Raw genomic sequence first — 15,834 nt, 5'->3', positions numbered from 1 at the left:
ACCAGAGCGTAATTAACCAGATTTTTCATTACGATTGATTTTTAAGATAAAAAAGGTGACATCCAAAGAAAAAAAAATGGGGGATTAAAAAAAAAGAGAGATTAAATTCAAAAATTGTCTGAGGGTCAATGAAAGTTCTATTCGATGTCTTATATCTCTGGAGCGTCATAGTGAGGTCCAGAGTTCCAAAATGTAACCCTGAACCCCTGTAAAAACTCAAACCCAAATTTCAGTTATATTCTCTATAGTCTGTTCATTCAGGCAGAATAGTAGCCTAATGCCTTAAATATGTTCCTATAAGCAAGAATTAAAAAGGATTTGATATAGTCATCAATTAAATGGAAAATCTAATGAGTAACAACATGCCATTACCAGAGGCCCCTCTTGATGAAGGTCTTCCTGCATCAATTTTCATCACTACCAATCTATTTTTCCTTGTCTCTGTGTGCCTGCCCTTTCCAAGTAGAAATGTATCTAGCTCATTATTTAAGATTATCTAAGAACAGTCCAGGGCCCTGGTGGCACAGTGGTTACGCATTGGGCTGCTAACCAAAAGGTCCACAGTTTGAATCCACCAGCCACTCCTTGGAAACCCTATGGGACAGTTCTACTCTGTCCTATAGGATCACTATCAGTCGGAATCGACTTGACAGCAATGGGTTTGGTTTTGTTTTGGGAAGAACAGTCTAAATCCACCTTTATAGAAGAGAAGATTCGTAAAGCCAGCATTCCTGCACAATTTCATATTTGCATTCTAAGTTACAGAGCTCTATTGGAAACAAAAATTGAAGCAAGGTACTTGAGATAGAAATTCATTCACTGAAATAAAAACCTGGCCTCGAAGGGCAACTGACCAAATGAGGAAAGTAACTGTGCATATTTTAATATAACCACCAGAGGGCACCCGAGCTCCTCAGGAGAAAACAAAGAGCGCTTCTAGAAGCCAGCCCATGAATAAAAGATTTCCATTGGTTCTAAGACAATATTTCCAACTATGGTTTTTTGATGTTCCACAGTACATTGTAACTGCCTGCTTCTGTCATTATTGCTGCCATTATTTTATCACATACAATTCTTTTAGTGAACATTTGAGGACTGAGAGAAGCGAATTAGATATCAGCCCTGAAAACTGGTAGCAAATATGAAGTACATTAGACAGCACCAAGACCTTTAAGGAGCCTTGATGGCGCAGTGGTTAAGAACTCAGCTGCTAATGAAAAGGTCAGCAGTTTGAATCCACCAGCCGCTCCTTGGAAACCCTATGAGGCAGTTCTACTCCGACCTATAGGGTTGCTATGAGTTGGAATCAACTCTACAGCAACGGGTTTTTGGTTTTTTTGGAGTGCCTCTAAAATGGTGTCACTCCTCCCGTCAGAACTCAACAATAGGATTTGATAAATGATTCCAATAACAATCAACACAACTCAGAATCTGTGTTAACAGCAAGAAATCTACAAGTATCAATTTCCCACTCCATCTCAATGGAGGCTCTTCTGACCAAAGTCTTGCCTACCAACAGCGCTCACTCTTCACTGCATTCCCTTTATGATTCCACAGCATGGAAATAATGGGTGAGAAAAGCCAGCAATCTTCAAGTTCAGTTTTGCTCTTCTGCCTTTGCCATGGGTCCAGGGTGGAACAGAGATGAGAAACATGTTCTTTAACCTGACCAGATGTACCCTCTATATTGTGCAGCTTCTGTAGAAAAATCCATCCCTTGCATGTAGAACTCACAACTTATACCAGCTCCTAGTGGGAAAACATCGCTGAAGCAACAGGTAGGCCACCCTGGGAAGGAGATGAACCCTTTCTCTCTAGGTCTATCCTTAGAGTCAGATACTTGGTCTCTTGTGCCCATATTCCATGTTAGCGGGGGGGGGAGGGGGGGCAGTAAGTAAATACACAAAGATGGACTTCCTCCAAAGTGAGAGCTTGACATGTCTTCCCCAAACCAGAACCATAACTTCTGAAACCTTCTCCTGTCCTAGGAAGTCTAATACGAGACTTTGAGTCCATGCCTAATGGTGCAAAAACAAAAACACTACAGATAAATCGTTTTTAACTGTGAAGTTTCTTACCACTACAGAGTTCATATAAGTAGCCATTCAATGTTCAAAAGTTTCCAGTAATTCCAGTACACTGTTACTTCACTGTTACTTTAAAAAAAAAAAAAAAAGTTGCTGCTAAAATGTTATTTATAGATCTCCCCAGGTTCTGATCACCTCCAGCACTATGGACCAGACTATGTGAACCAGTACCAATGACCAACCCAGGAGGAAAGGCTGTACCACCACGAAATCTCACGGGAAGGCAAATGTTGCCACCCCCCTCTACTCTGCCTATATAGGAGGAGTTACCCCCCTCCACCCCACCCCAAGTCTCTTGAGTGCAATGTGAGGAACGATTGCCATTCCTAAGTCAAACAAAAGGTAAGTGAGGTGATTGTTCACCTTCTAAGGCCTAAAAGTCAGAATGAGACTAAAAGAAGTCAGTATGGGTTGAAAGACAATTAGGCAGTAAATCTAATTCAGTTTCCTATTCAGTTTGTGGCTATCTTCTTAGAAATCTTAGTTTTAGGGTGAGCGCAATGATGAAGGGACAAGAAAGGAAGAGGAGACTCATTAAAAACGAACAAACAAATCTACTGCCTTCCAGCCAATTCTGACTCCTAGCAGCCCCGCTGGACAAAGTAGAACTGCCCCATTGGGTTTCCAAGGCTATAATCTTTACTATGAAAGCAGACTACCACGTCTTTCTCCTGCAGAATGGCTGGTGGGTTCGAATCACTGACCTTTCAGTTAGCAGCCAAACACTTTAACCACTGCGCCACCAAGCCTGCATAAAGTCATCACTGAGCTCATCTTGCTTTGTTCACTAAATAAAATATTGCCTTGAGCCTGGAAATGTTTCCAGGCATGACAGAGCTAGAAAAATATGAGTTATTCTATTTTCTAGTACTCTTTTGGTCTGTCATATTCTGGAAGTGAGGATGTATGGAGACTCCAGCAACCATCTTTTCCCCCATCCCAGAGTACTACCACCAGGAATCTTGTGGGACCTGAACAGAATTTTAGGAACAAAAATATAAGATCACTGAAAAAGATTTCATTGATCTGCTCATTTTGTTAAATCAAAAGAATTATATCAATTGAATAATCTTAATCAACAAGAAAATTACCTGTATCTATAATAGTAAATGGAAACCCTGGTGGCATAGTGGTTAAGAGTTCGGCTGCTAACCAAAAGGTCGGCAGTTCAAATCCACCAGGTGCTCCCTAGAAACCCTACAGGGCAGTTCTACTCTGTCCTGTAGGGTTGCTACGAGTCAGAATCGACTCAACGGCAACAGGTTTTTTTTTTTTGGTATAATAGTAAATACAGAAATATATTTAAAAGTCATGGGATTTCTGAGCTGGCAACCTTCAAGATTATCTCAGCTCATCTTGACATGTTATAAATTAGAAAAATAAAGCCCAGAGAAGTAAAGTGACTTGCCCAAAGTCATGCAACTCCTCCTTTTAGCACTCACTGCCCTAATGATTAAAGCATAATCATAAGAAGAAAAAATAGAATGATTAAGAACATGATGCTCTATAAGTAAGAATTATCAATGAAATTAACTAGGGCACCCAATGTCTAGAATCTAAAAATATCTCAAAAACATCCATTAGCGTATTTAAAATAATCCCAATCATAATTCAGATTCCCAATGGTAAAGACTCTTTTTTTAAAACTGAAGCACCCAGACACTCCTTGATTTCATTAGCATTTTTCATCAACTCTATTTTAAAACTTAGCATAAAAATACCCTCTTTTTTCATATTAGCAGCAGGTGCCAGCTTCTCATAAATCAACTCCACCTTCATATTGCAAGGGCCATTTAATCACCTCAATGTCAGAATTTTATTGCTCAACACCAATGTGAGCTTCTAAAAATTAAATCCTCAAATTTAAAACCACCAATCTACAGCTTAATGGGATTAACCCTATAGTACCTGAGAATTCTGTTCTAAAATTAGTTTCATTTGCAAGGACTCATAAAATATTTAGTTATAATAGAGATTCCATGAAAGAATGATTTAAGTTTATAAGAGGTCATATACTCTAAGCCTAGATCTGTTAAACCATCCAAGGACAGCTCTCTATATTTCCCAGAAATAGTCTATCTACAGAAGTAACCTTGGGAGCCTTTTCCAGTATTTAACAATCCCAGCTCACAACCTGAGTGTTCACATAAAGCAGATTGATGTGGAACTGAGTCTTTTAAAGGTAAAATGGCTAAATTCAAGGAATTTGGTTTTAAAAATCTGTGAGGTGGAAGTTGAGGAATGTAACACCACCCCCGGGCTTGATAAAATCTACACGCTGCACTGGGTTTATGTAAGATGGAAACATGAAGAAGGTAAGGTTTCTGCCTTCAAGAAATTTATAATCTAAAGGGGAATAGAAAACTATATAGATTTCATGTAAAGTAGATGATGAGGGATGCAGCAAAAGTACAAAGAGGAAGCAGAGAGGAGGAAGGGAATGATTCCATAGCATGTAAATTAATGAGAGAAGGAAAGAGGAAGAGGGCCAAGAAAAATAACTGTCTGAGTGGCCAGTGAGTTAGAGGTGGTCTTGGCTTGGCAAAACAGCCAAGGGAGAAGTAGAGTCGAGAGGAATAAGAATGAGACCAAAGAGAAAGAAAACAGGACAAAGGGGTTACACGTAGCTCAATGCACAAAGGCACAGGCAAATGTTCAAGATTGAGGGCAGGGGCAAGGTTTTAAAAATGAAAGTGACAACTGACCCTACAGAAATAAAAAGGATCATGTGAGAATACTATGAACAACTGTACACCAGTTAGATAACTTAGATGAAATGGACATATTCCTAGAAACGCATAAACTACCCTCACTGACTCGAGAAGAAATAGAAGATCTCAACGAACATATAACAAGTAAAGAGATTGAATCAGTAATCAAAAACCTCCCAACAAAGAAAAATCTTGGATCAGATGGCTTCACTGGGAATCTACCAAATTATTTATAGAAGTGACTTTTCCAAAAAATAGAAGAGGAAGAAACATTTCCTCATGCATTCTATGAGGCTAGCATTACCCTGACACCAAGGCCAGGCAAAGACACCTACAAAAAGAAAAGACAACTACAGAACAATATTCCTTATGAATACAGACGCAAAAATCCTCCACAAAATACTAGCAAACCAAATCCACCACCATATTAAAAGGATTATACACCATGATCAATGACATACTATTTCACCCCCGACTAGGATGGCTATGATCAGAAAAACAGAAAACAACAAGCACTGGTGAGGATGGAGAGAAATTAGAACATTCATTCATTGCTGGTAGGATTGTAAAATGGTGCAGCCACTGTGGAAAACAGCTGGGCAGTTCCTCAAAAAGTTAAACACAGAATTACCATATGCCCTAGCAATTCCACTCATAGGTATATACCCAAAATAACCGAAAGCAGGGACTCAAGCAGACACATGTACACCAATGTGTCACTGCAGCACTATTCACAATAGCCAAGAGGTGGAAACAACCTAAATGCCAATCAAGAGAAGAAAAGATATATATACACAAAGGAATAGTACCCAGCCATAAAAAAAAAATGAAATGAAGGTTTGATACATGCTACAACATGGAAGCTTGAAAACATACTGAGTGAAATTAGTCAGTTACAACAGGACAAATATTGTAGAATTGCACTTAAATGAAATATCTAGAATAGGCAGATGCATAGAGAACAAAGTTTATTGGTGGTTACCAGGAGTGGGAGGAGGGGAAGGCGGAGTCATTGCTTGCGAGGCACTGAGCTTCCGTTAAAGGGATGGAAAAACTTGGAAATGGATAGTGGTGAAGGTTACACAACATGATAAACACAGTGTCACTAAATTGTACATGTAATAAACATTGAAATGACAAATGTTTTGTTACATATATTTTTACCACAATAAAAAAAGGAAAATGATCAGCTGTCTTGAAATAATAGGATCCATAGCTTCAGTTCATTATGTTTAAAAATATCACTCCTCTTAAAAGAGTCCTTCTTAGACTAAATGCTGCCCTCCATCCCCAAGATCAAAAACAAGACAAGAATGTTCACTCTCATCACTTCTGTTCAATATTATACTGGAAATTCTAGACAGTGCAATTAGGCAAGAAAAAGAAACACAGCTTCCAGAATGAAAGAGAGACGCAAAACTATCTTTAATCACAGACAGCACACTTGTTTATGTAGAAAATCCTACGGAATACACCCCCATCCACTCCCCCCGCTAAAAAAAAGCTACTAGAACTACTCAGTGAATTTACTAGCAAGGTCACAGGATACAAGCTCAAAATACAAAAATCAAGCGTATTTCTATATACTAAACCCACTGCAATCAAGTCTATTCCGACTAATAGCAACCCTATAGGACAGAGTAGAACTGCCCCAAAGGGTTTCCAAGGAGTGGCTGGTGGATTTGAACTGCCGACCTTTTGCTTAGCAACCAAACACTTAAAACACTGTGCCACCAGGACTCCATTTCTATACACTAGCAATGAACAATTAGAAATTAATATTTAAAGAATATCATTTACAATAACACCCAAAATATGAAATACTTAAAGATAAATCTAACCAAAGATGTGAAAGACCTATATACACTGACAACTACAAAACATTATGAGAGAAATGAATACATAAACGGAGAGATATACTGTGCTCATAGGACAGAAGACTAAACATTGTTAAAATGACAATTCTTCCCAAATTCACCCACAGATACAAAGCAATCCCAATCAAAATTCCAGGAAAATTCAAAATTCCATAACAAAATGATTCTAAAACTCACGAAAAGGCAAACCCACTGCTGTCAAGTCCATTCCGACTCACAGCAACCCTACAAGGAGAACTGCCCCATAGGGTTTCCAAGGCTGTAATCTTTGAGGAAGCAGACTGCCACATCTTTGTTCCACGGAGCGGCTGGTGGGTTCGAACTGCTGACCTTTTGGTTAGCAGCCAAGCGCTTAACACTACACCACCAGGGCTCCTATGAAAGCACAAGGGACCTAAAATAGACAAAACTACTTTGAAAAAGAAGAACACAGTTGGAGAACTGGCAATACATGATTTCAAGACTTATTATAAAGCTATAGTAATCAAAACTGTGTGGTGTTGGCCTAAGGACAGACAGAGATCAATGAAACAGGACACAGAGACCAGAATAACCCCACATGTGGGGGTGATGGGTATGTTCATTACTTGAACTGTGGTGATGGTTTCATGAGGGTATACATAGATAAAAACTTCTCAAACTGTACATTTTAAATACATGCAATTTATTTTGTATCAATTATACTTCAAGAAAGCTGTTTTAAAAAATGTCTCTATCCTATTTTTCTGGTTGATGACAACAATGGTCACTGTATACTGTGGCAAATTGTTTTGTTCTTCGCCGGTGACATTTATTTTCTCTTTTCCCTCTATTCCTAGATCTCCTGACAACTTTCTACCATTTGACTGTTCCTTACTATCTTCACCAGCTTAGTAGCCAGCACAAAGATGGACATAAAACTCAAATTAGTCAGCTAGCTACTCTAGTGCATTTGAATGTTCAGTATGCTTATTACACCTGTTTCTTAATCTGGATGAAGCCAGTTGTACTTTATACCAAAGTGCAAGCTCAACCTGACAAATGTGGGTTTCTCCTCTACTTTGCGTGGAAGCAGAAGCTTGATTTTTAAGATGCAAAGAAAATGCCTAGCAGTCTCCTGAACTGCAGGAGTACAGCCCAAATGCAGCAACTGTAGATCTTATTCACTGTAACATATAAGGCTAACAAATGACTTTACAGCCAGGACCAAGGCTTTGCTTAAAACACTGTTTAGTATTTATATTCTCTTTTTAATTTTCTGAGTATTTCAATGTATACATGTTGCTCAGCCTATGAATCAATTACTTTTCTAACATTCTTTTCTGAGAAGGAAATCATCCAAGGTGAGGCTAAAGTAAAACACATAGCCAGATTTTTTTTTTGTTATTCTCTTAGTCTTAAATTTGCAAACTTACCAACTGGGTAAATGGTGATCACTGTTAAATACCTAGTCCGTAGCCATACCTGAGCCCCACCAGCACCTCCATCATCCCCCCCAGCTCCTTGCTAACAAGGGCATCAATGCACACAATCCCAGGGGATTAATCACGACTGGTTTACGCCCATTATAGCAATCGCATGCCCTTTGCTTTCCCACTCTCCCCTGCATCTTGGTGTGGCCATGTGACCGAATTCTGGTAAATTCTGGTTGTCTGCTGAGAACTTCTAGACTATGTTTCCCTTATGGATAAAAGTATGTGCCTTTTCAGCCCACCCTGGTTTGATGTGGTTTGTGAGAGCATGACCATTGGTGCTATAGCAGCCATCTTCCTACCATGAGGCAAATCCTAAGGATATAAAAAGCTAACAGGCTGAAGATGGCATACAGGAAACAAAAAAGGCCTGGGTCATTGACATTAAGCTACTTCACCAATCAACATTTGCTTCTCAAACTTTAATAAGCATAAGAATCACCTGGGGAGTCTTGTTAAAATGCAGATTTTGATTTAGTAGGTCTAAGATGGGGCCTGAGAGTCTGAATTTCCAACAAGGCTCCCAGGGGATGCAGATCACACCCCAAACTGCAACGTTCTAGGTTTCTCATACTGTGAATAATTAAACGTGTTTTTATTTCTTAAGCTAATATTAAAATCCTATTACTTGCACCTGAGAGATTTCCTAATTGATACTAATTGGTTGAGGAACTTTCACTCTATTGGGTTCTTATAGAAAAGGAGAAACAATTCTGAGACAAGAACTGTTGCTTAACTAGAAAAGTCCACATTTCTCTGACATTGGCAAGTAAGTTTTAGGAAGAAGCCAACTTACATAAGCCCAACCTAGATTTGAAGACATTCCCCTAGATTTGAAAAGTACTTTTTCTTCTCCTCCTCCACCCCAACAATCATTCACTTAGTCACTCACTCAATCACTCCTTTGTTCATTTATTCAAATATTACTAGGCATATAGCAGATGCAAAGTACTGCGCAAAGCATACTTAGAAGAATAAAACACAGACTCTGGTAACATAGAATCATGCCATTATAATGGCAGATACAGAGGATAAAAGAATGGCTGGCTTACGGTCTTTACATCGTTGGTGCCAATAATTCCTCCTATCTCCCCCAGATCCTTCAGCAGCAAATTCAGGATCTCAGTAGCCCTCTTCTTCTGGTGGTTGCTAAGCTCTTGTAGCTGGCTCAGCTCTCTCTGAGTGGTTGTCAATGTCGTCTGAAAAACAAATATCAACAACATACCAAAAGGGTTGCCATGACTTCATCTATGCAACATTGCAATTAATAACAGCAAAATAGAGGATAGAGTTTTTTTATCATTTCATGAATTTCAACAAATGCAAAGAGTCCTTTTAAGTCAAACTACAGTATCATCTCTGCATTCTTTGTTAAAAAGAGGAACTTGTCTTGGACCAATACGTTGTACATCTACGTATCAGATGACAATTTCCAAGTCAGCTAAATAAGTTATGAAAAATAAACAAAGCCAAAAAGGAGCCCTTAGGTTTATAATGTTTAATCACATTCTCCTACCCGCCAGATGTTGTTTCAGTCCACATTCTCAAGGACTCAACATACCTGCAAGCATCCCCACCTCCACTCACAACAAGCCTGCTCCCTAGGCCACTTCCAAATTGCCATCTGACCTCATAATAATAAATGGGTCTGGAAGGTCCAGAGGAACACTAATGAGTTTAGAAAACAACTTAGAAAGAGTCTTCTAATCTTCACAGTGCAGCTGAATTGAATACTATTCATCTCTTTTCACATTACTCAAGTTGAACAACAGATGGCTTCTTAATATATAGCAAAAGCTCCATTTTCTTTCCAAACATTAACAAACTAGTCTCTTCTCCATCCCCCACGTATGTTACTAAACGGTATATATTCTTAAGCAACTACACTAACTCTCAACAGCATTAGATTAGCCATCCTTTGATGTCTCAGTATTCTTCAAATTAACTCAGCAACAAAGAAACTAATCCCCCTACTCCTATGGAGGTTAATGCAGACATTGATACAATTCTTCCATGTGCAGCTATTTTACCAGAGTACTTTTTAATGATCTGACTAAAAATACTACTCAAGGCCAATCTAGCAATACTTTTGTATGACAGAAAATAAGGAATGATAAGAACTGTATTATGAAAAATGTTTCATTGTTTTGAGAAGCAAATAAATCCCCAAGGACTAATTAAGAGAATCTTGTAGAAAACTAAGCAGAGAAAATCTAAATCTCCTCCTTTCCTATGTGGCTTCTGAATGCTCTTTTGGCATCACCACTGCTTCTTTTGTTTTGTTTTAAAAACCCATAGAAGTAGTAGTTCCCATCTTGGGAAGCCATTAGAAAAATCTTCCATGCAGTTGAACTTACAGAGTTGGTAGCATTTCCTATCAGCTCTATGGTTAGCAGACTAGAGCTTTTCTGCACCATCTGCTACCCGCGAGGACTGGGTGTTTTCCACAAAGCAGGCTGGGCACAATCCCATGATACCAGGCCATTGGGCTGAGGTGCCAAGGGCAGCAGATTACAGCCACTCAGCTCTCCCCACCCCCATTTTCAAATGGAAAACGACAAAATGGACACGTCTGAACACCAGCTACCTTGCCAAACACTCACTGGACCTGCTGCAACTAGTTCACTGTGCAGAAGCTGCAGCATCTTTCACCAGAAGGGCCTGAAAATCAGGAAATGTGCAGACTAGAGCACTGGCTTAACATAGTAAAAGACAAACAAATGAGGACAGCTTAGTCCTGGGCTCCTGAAGGTAATAGCTAGGACAAGAAGCTGAGAAGATGGAATATATTTCTGGAAGGGTGAAAACAGAAGAGTGAAGTGCATACCCTCTATCGGTTCTCACTCTTGCCTGCCTGTTACTAACATTTTGAGATTTATTGAGATTACAGTATGTGCATGGTCCATGCTAAGTGCTTTACATAAACTGTCACTAATCCACATGCCTTCAAGAACATGTTATTCCCCCCATTTTTACAGAACTAAGACTCAAGAAATTTAAATGTCTTGAAACTAAATAGGCACACCAGCCCAGGGGCAAGGATGAGAAAGCAGGAGGGGACAGGAAAGCTAGCAACGGGAAACCCAAGGTCAAGCAGGGGAGAGTGTTGACACGTCGTGGGGTTGGCAACCAATGTCACAAAACAATATGTGTATTAACTGTTTAATGAGAAACTAACTTGCTCTGTAAACCTTCATCTAAAGCACAATTAAAAAAAAAAGAAATTTAAATGTCTCAACTATAGCCTGATATCGGTAAAGTCAAATTTTTAACTAGGGTTTTTCAGCACTCTCTTGACTATTCCAAAAGGCCTCCTGTGAACTGCTGTAAGTCCTCTGGGGGGAAAAATGGTTGTGATGTGCAGTTCTAGTATGAGTGGAAAAAATTCACTTGCAGATTATTTCAGTTGTTGGACAGTCCTCAGGGAATGCATCTAACATTAAATAAGCATTCAGTCAACTGCCTGTCTATAGTGTCTGTCAACAAACATCAGTATAAGTGCAGCAATGGAGGGGAACATCCTGAGGCTGCCAAGGAAGTCCCGCCCCCTAGACATAAATGCTCCAACCGTCTTCTGGGCCAGCTCATCCGTCAGCTGCTCATTGGCCCTGGTCTTGTCCTCCACTTCCTGTGACTTCTGGTCATAATTGACAGCCAGCTCCTCCAGGGCCTGGAGGACTTCTTTCACCTCGTCTTTGGCTGCCTCATTTTCAATCTGGAGACGTGTCAGCTCCTCCTGGATTTTCTCATAGTCTCTTCTTGTGGAAGCCAAAAGCTGAGGAAATGAGAAGGCATGGAACTAGTGTATCTAATATTCAAATGTTTATATTCTGTGTTCTATACAAAATAAAGTAATTTTGAGAAACAGATAGAAGTAACAGGATGGAAAAGCTCAGGATGATTGGGAATCTCACTGTATGGTTCAGATGCTAAATAAAAAAACATGTTATTATTTCAAAAGTCTGTTTCTTTCTTTTCTTTTTTAAAGCTATGTAAGCTTAACTCAGAGAACTAATTACACATCAAAAATCGCTTCACTTTGTAGCTGGTTGGTTATTCCACATGTTAAACAAGGGATGGGGGGGATTCATACCTGAGGGTAATAATAATACTTATGTAGCTTTTTAATGTTATCATGATTTCACAAAGACCTGAGCAGGATGTTTTGCTAAAATGGCTAAAATGGCAGGACACAGGAGCACTGGACACTGGGTAAGAGGAGGTAGAATCTTGCTTGCTCAACTACCAAGCTCCTTTGTCTCTGCTTTTCAAGGATCAGCTGTAGCAACCAGCTACTCACTCTCAAAACTTCACATCTCTACGGCATTTATTTTCTAAATTCAGTGGCAATCAGTTTTTAACAAGCATTGAAAGGAAATATTCTAAGAAACTTTCACATGATTCAATGATTTTCTAAAAAAAACTCCTTGAAAATTAAATTTCTAGGACAAACATCAACAACAAAGAGTAACTTAAAAAAAAAAAAAAAAAAAAAAAAACCAAAATTTTTTTATGGCGTTATTTACCTCATCCTGATCCAACATCTGTTGCTTTAGTTTTTCAGCCAGCTGGCTCTGCTGGTTAATTTCATCATCCTGAAATGAAACATCATGTTTAATTTTTTTTTTTTTTTGGTTAGTTATGTCATTTTTGATATCCTGGTTTCCTGATGACGGTCAGATACCAGGATGCCAGCTAGAAGTTTGCTAATAAGATGAAGAGAATGGTGTGGTGCTCATTTACAAAGAGGAATGGGTTGGCTCTGGATTTTGAGTTTGTTAAAATATGTCTTTCACCCACCTTTCTCAGCAAATGAAACATCTAGATGGTCTGGGAAATACATTACACATTCCACCCAAATCCTGTTCATTCAAAAATGAGATGTAGGGTTTGGGAACTGAAAGAGACTTGAGATACCCCTCCCAATTCAAAGACATTAACAGTGAATTCCTAGTTCAAAAAATAAGGGAATAGATTCCTAATCATCTGTTCTGTAAAATCCTAACATCCCAAATCTTTCCAAACGTATCTGTGACCAGAATGCTGCAGTTCAAACTTTTTACTTACAGAGGTTTTGTCAGTTGGAAAAACATTTACTACAGAATTCATCTTTGTCATTAGCAGAGACTTCCTTCTTGATTGGAAGTTAATTTTCTTACCAATTAAAAAAAAAAAATTGATGTGCCTGGGGGGTACAGGAGTGTTAATGCTTCCTTTCTGGTTTGTCATTGAAGTGAGAAAAGATCTATAATGAACAGATATTGACTTGACAGTATAGAAAAAAAAAGATTGAGTGTTTTAACTGTAACAAGAAGGAAAGTTCACTGCAGACAGTTGTACCAACATTGGGGAAGCAAAGGAACAGAATGAGAGGAAGACAGCAGGAAGCAATGAGCAAACAGAAGTAAATTTGTTCCCCTCGCTCTCATTTTCTGTCACTAGATGTTGCTGCCACAAATGCCGGGTGTCCACTGTCTGCCTCTCACTGCCCAGTGCAAACGTCTCTGCCTCTCCCTAGACACTGTCCACTCTCAATGCACCTAATAGTATGAGATACTCAACATTCCCTGCAATGATTTTCATCATTTCAAACAAAATTTTGAAGCATAATCTGTGATAAATGACAACCTGGAGTTGCATTTGCCTCTCCCTTAGAAACAGGAGAAAATCCTATTTAATAACATTTTCAGGGTCTAACCATAAGGTATTGGTGGTCCAATGGTAAAATTCTAGCCTTCCATGCAAGAGGCTCGGGTTCCATTCCCAGCCAATGCATCTCATGTGCAACCACCACCCATCTGTCAGTGGAGGCTTGCATGTTGCTATGATGCTGAAGAGGGTTCAGCAGGAACTTCCAGATTAAGATAGACTAGGAAGAAAGGCCAGGTAATCTACTTATGGAAGCAGCCAAAGAAAAATCTATGGAGCACACTGGTCTGATCCACAACTGATCATGTGGATGGCGCCAAGATCAGCAGTATTTGGTTCTGTTGTGGATGGGATTGCCAAGAGTAGGGAGCTGACTCAATGGCTAACAACAACAATAGCAACAATAGCAAATCTCAAGCAGAGTCAGATTCAGTTCACCATTATCGGGTCCCTCTTGGTGCCAGGTTCTGCCTAAATGTTTTCATCAGCAGCCTTACACTTTCTGCCTTTTCCAAAGGTGAGGACAGAGATCAACGGCCTGTGTCACAGAACTTCAATTTTCCATGGGATATTCCCCAGGCTGTTTGGCAGTGTCCATGCATATATCTGAATCAGATTAACTCACTGTCACAAACTAATGCTTTCAATGGAGCAAACAAACAAAAAAACCAACCCACTGCCATGGAGTCGATTCCGACTCAAAGAAACCCTACAGGACAGCGTAGAACTGCCCCATAGGGTTTCCACGGCTGTAATCTTTAAGGAAGCAGACTGCCACATCTTCCTCCCATGGAGTAGCTGGTGGGTTTGAACTGCCGTTCTTTCAGTAGCCGAACACTTGATCGCTCACCACCAGGGCTCCTTCAATGGATCAAGGAAATTCTAAATTCAATGTTACAGGGTTTGTATATCCTTTTCCTTTGTGTACAACTTATTTTGGAGACCTGGTGGCAAAGCAGTGAAGAGCTTGGCTGTTAACCAAAAGGTTGGCAGTTCGAATCCACCAGCCACTCCTTGGCAACCCTATAGGGCAGTTCTACTCTGTCCTATAGGGTCACTATGAGTCAAAATCAACTCGACTGCAACAGGTTTGTTTTGTTTTGTTTTTTTAAGAACATCTTTTGGCCTCACTTCTTTGCTCAAGGAGATCCTGTTTCTACTGAACTTTTTACACCAATGTTTTCTTAATGGTTCTAAAAAACACTCATGACATTCTTCCTCCAATACTACATTTCTGGCAAGAGAATTAGGGAAATTACTCCAGAATCAAACAGTCAAAATATGGTACTTCTACAACTAGACTATTTTGCAGGGAATATTTTCCCTTCCACTTTATAAACTTAGCATGTCAGTTACCAGGGACGATTTTACGCTCCTCAGCACATAAATATTAAACAACCTCACATAAAAGACCCAAGGAGTTTAACATTGACGAGCCGCCATCTCCTCCCTTGGGACATATAAGCAATGACTACAAGTGATATAAATCATGAGAGAAGAAAAATGGTAGAGAGAGCCCTTTGTTCTTATACTGTGCTCCGTTCAAAGCCTGAAGATGCAGGCTTCCTCCCTGACAGGCGACAAATTGGGATGCGGTGATTTTTGAGGTACAGTAAAAAACAAAAGGCCCCAGCGCCATCTGCGAAGGACAAAGAACAGGGATTACATTACAACAACATGTATCACCGGTACCAGAGACATTCCAAAACTACCTTTTTACCCTTTATTAAGGCAACTTCTCTAAGGAAATAGTGTAGCCTATTGGGTTCTTAAAAAAACATTTTTTCAAGACTTTCAGAATAAGCAGTGCTATTCAGTCCATCCCTATACATTCAAGCACAACTTGTACAAGGAAAGCTCATGGAAGCTCCATAGACACATCCAAAGTCCCTGAGGGACTGAATTGCTAGGTGGAGGGCTGTTGGGACCATGGTCTTGGGGAACATCTGGCTCAATCGGCATATCACAGTTTATAAAGACAATGTTCTAGATTCTACCTTGGTGAGTAGCGTCTGGGGTCTTAAAAGCCTGTGAGCAGCCATCTGAGATACTCCACTGG

At 39.6% G+C, this 15,834-nt stretch overlaps 1 protein-coding gene across 2 annotated transcripts in view; it reads right to left on the bottom strand.

The window, feature by feature from the left end:
• The window catches only part of KIF5C (kinesin family member 5C), a 170,579-nt gene that overhangs the window by 26,277 nt on the left and 128,468 nt on the right, over positions 1-15,834 (bottom strand). For both annotated transcript variants that reach the window (XM_004375369.2, XM_023730384.1), the window contains 3 exons: positions 12,653-12,721; positions 11,695-11,901; positions 9,179-9,325 (listed from right to left, as the gene is read on the bottom strand). In XM_004375369.2, coding sequence (XP_004375426.1) covers positions 9,179-9,325; positions 11,695-11,901; positions 12,653-12,721 — 423 coding nt within the window. The remainder of the gene's footprint in view (positions 1-9,178; positions 9,326-11,694; positions 11,902-12,652; positions 12,722-15,834) is intronic.

This window comes from Trichechus manatus, unplaced genomic scaffold (assembly GCF_000243295.1).
Source record: "Trichechus manatus latirostris isolate Lorelei unplaced genomic scaffold, TriManLat1.0 scaffold00036, whole genome shotgun sequence".
Classification (NCBI taxonomy): Eukaryota; Metazoa; Chordata; class Mammalia; order Sirenia; family Trichechidae; genus Trichechus; species Trichechus manatus.
This window is presented reverse-complemented; position numbering and strand designations above follow the sequence as displayed.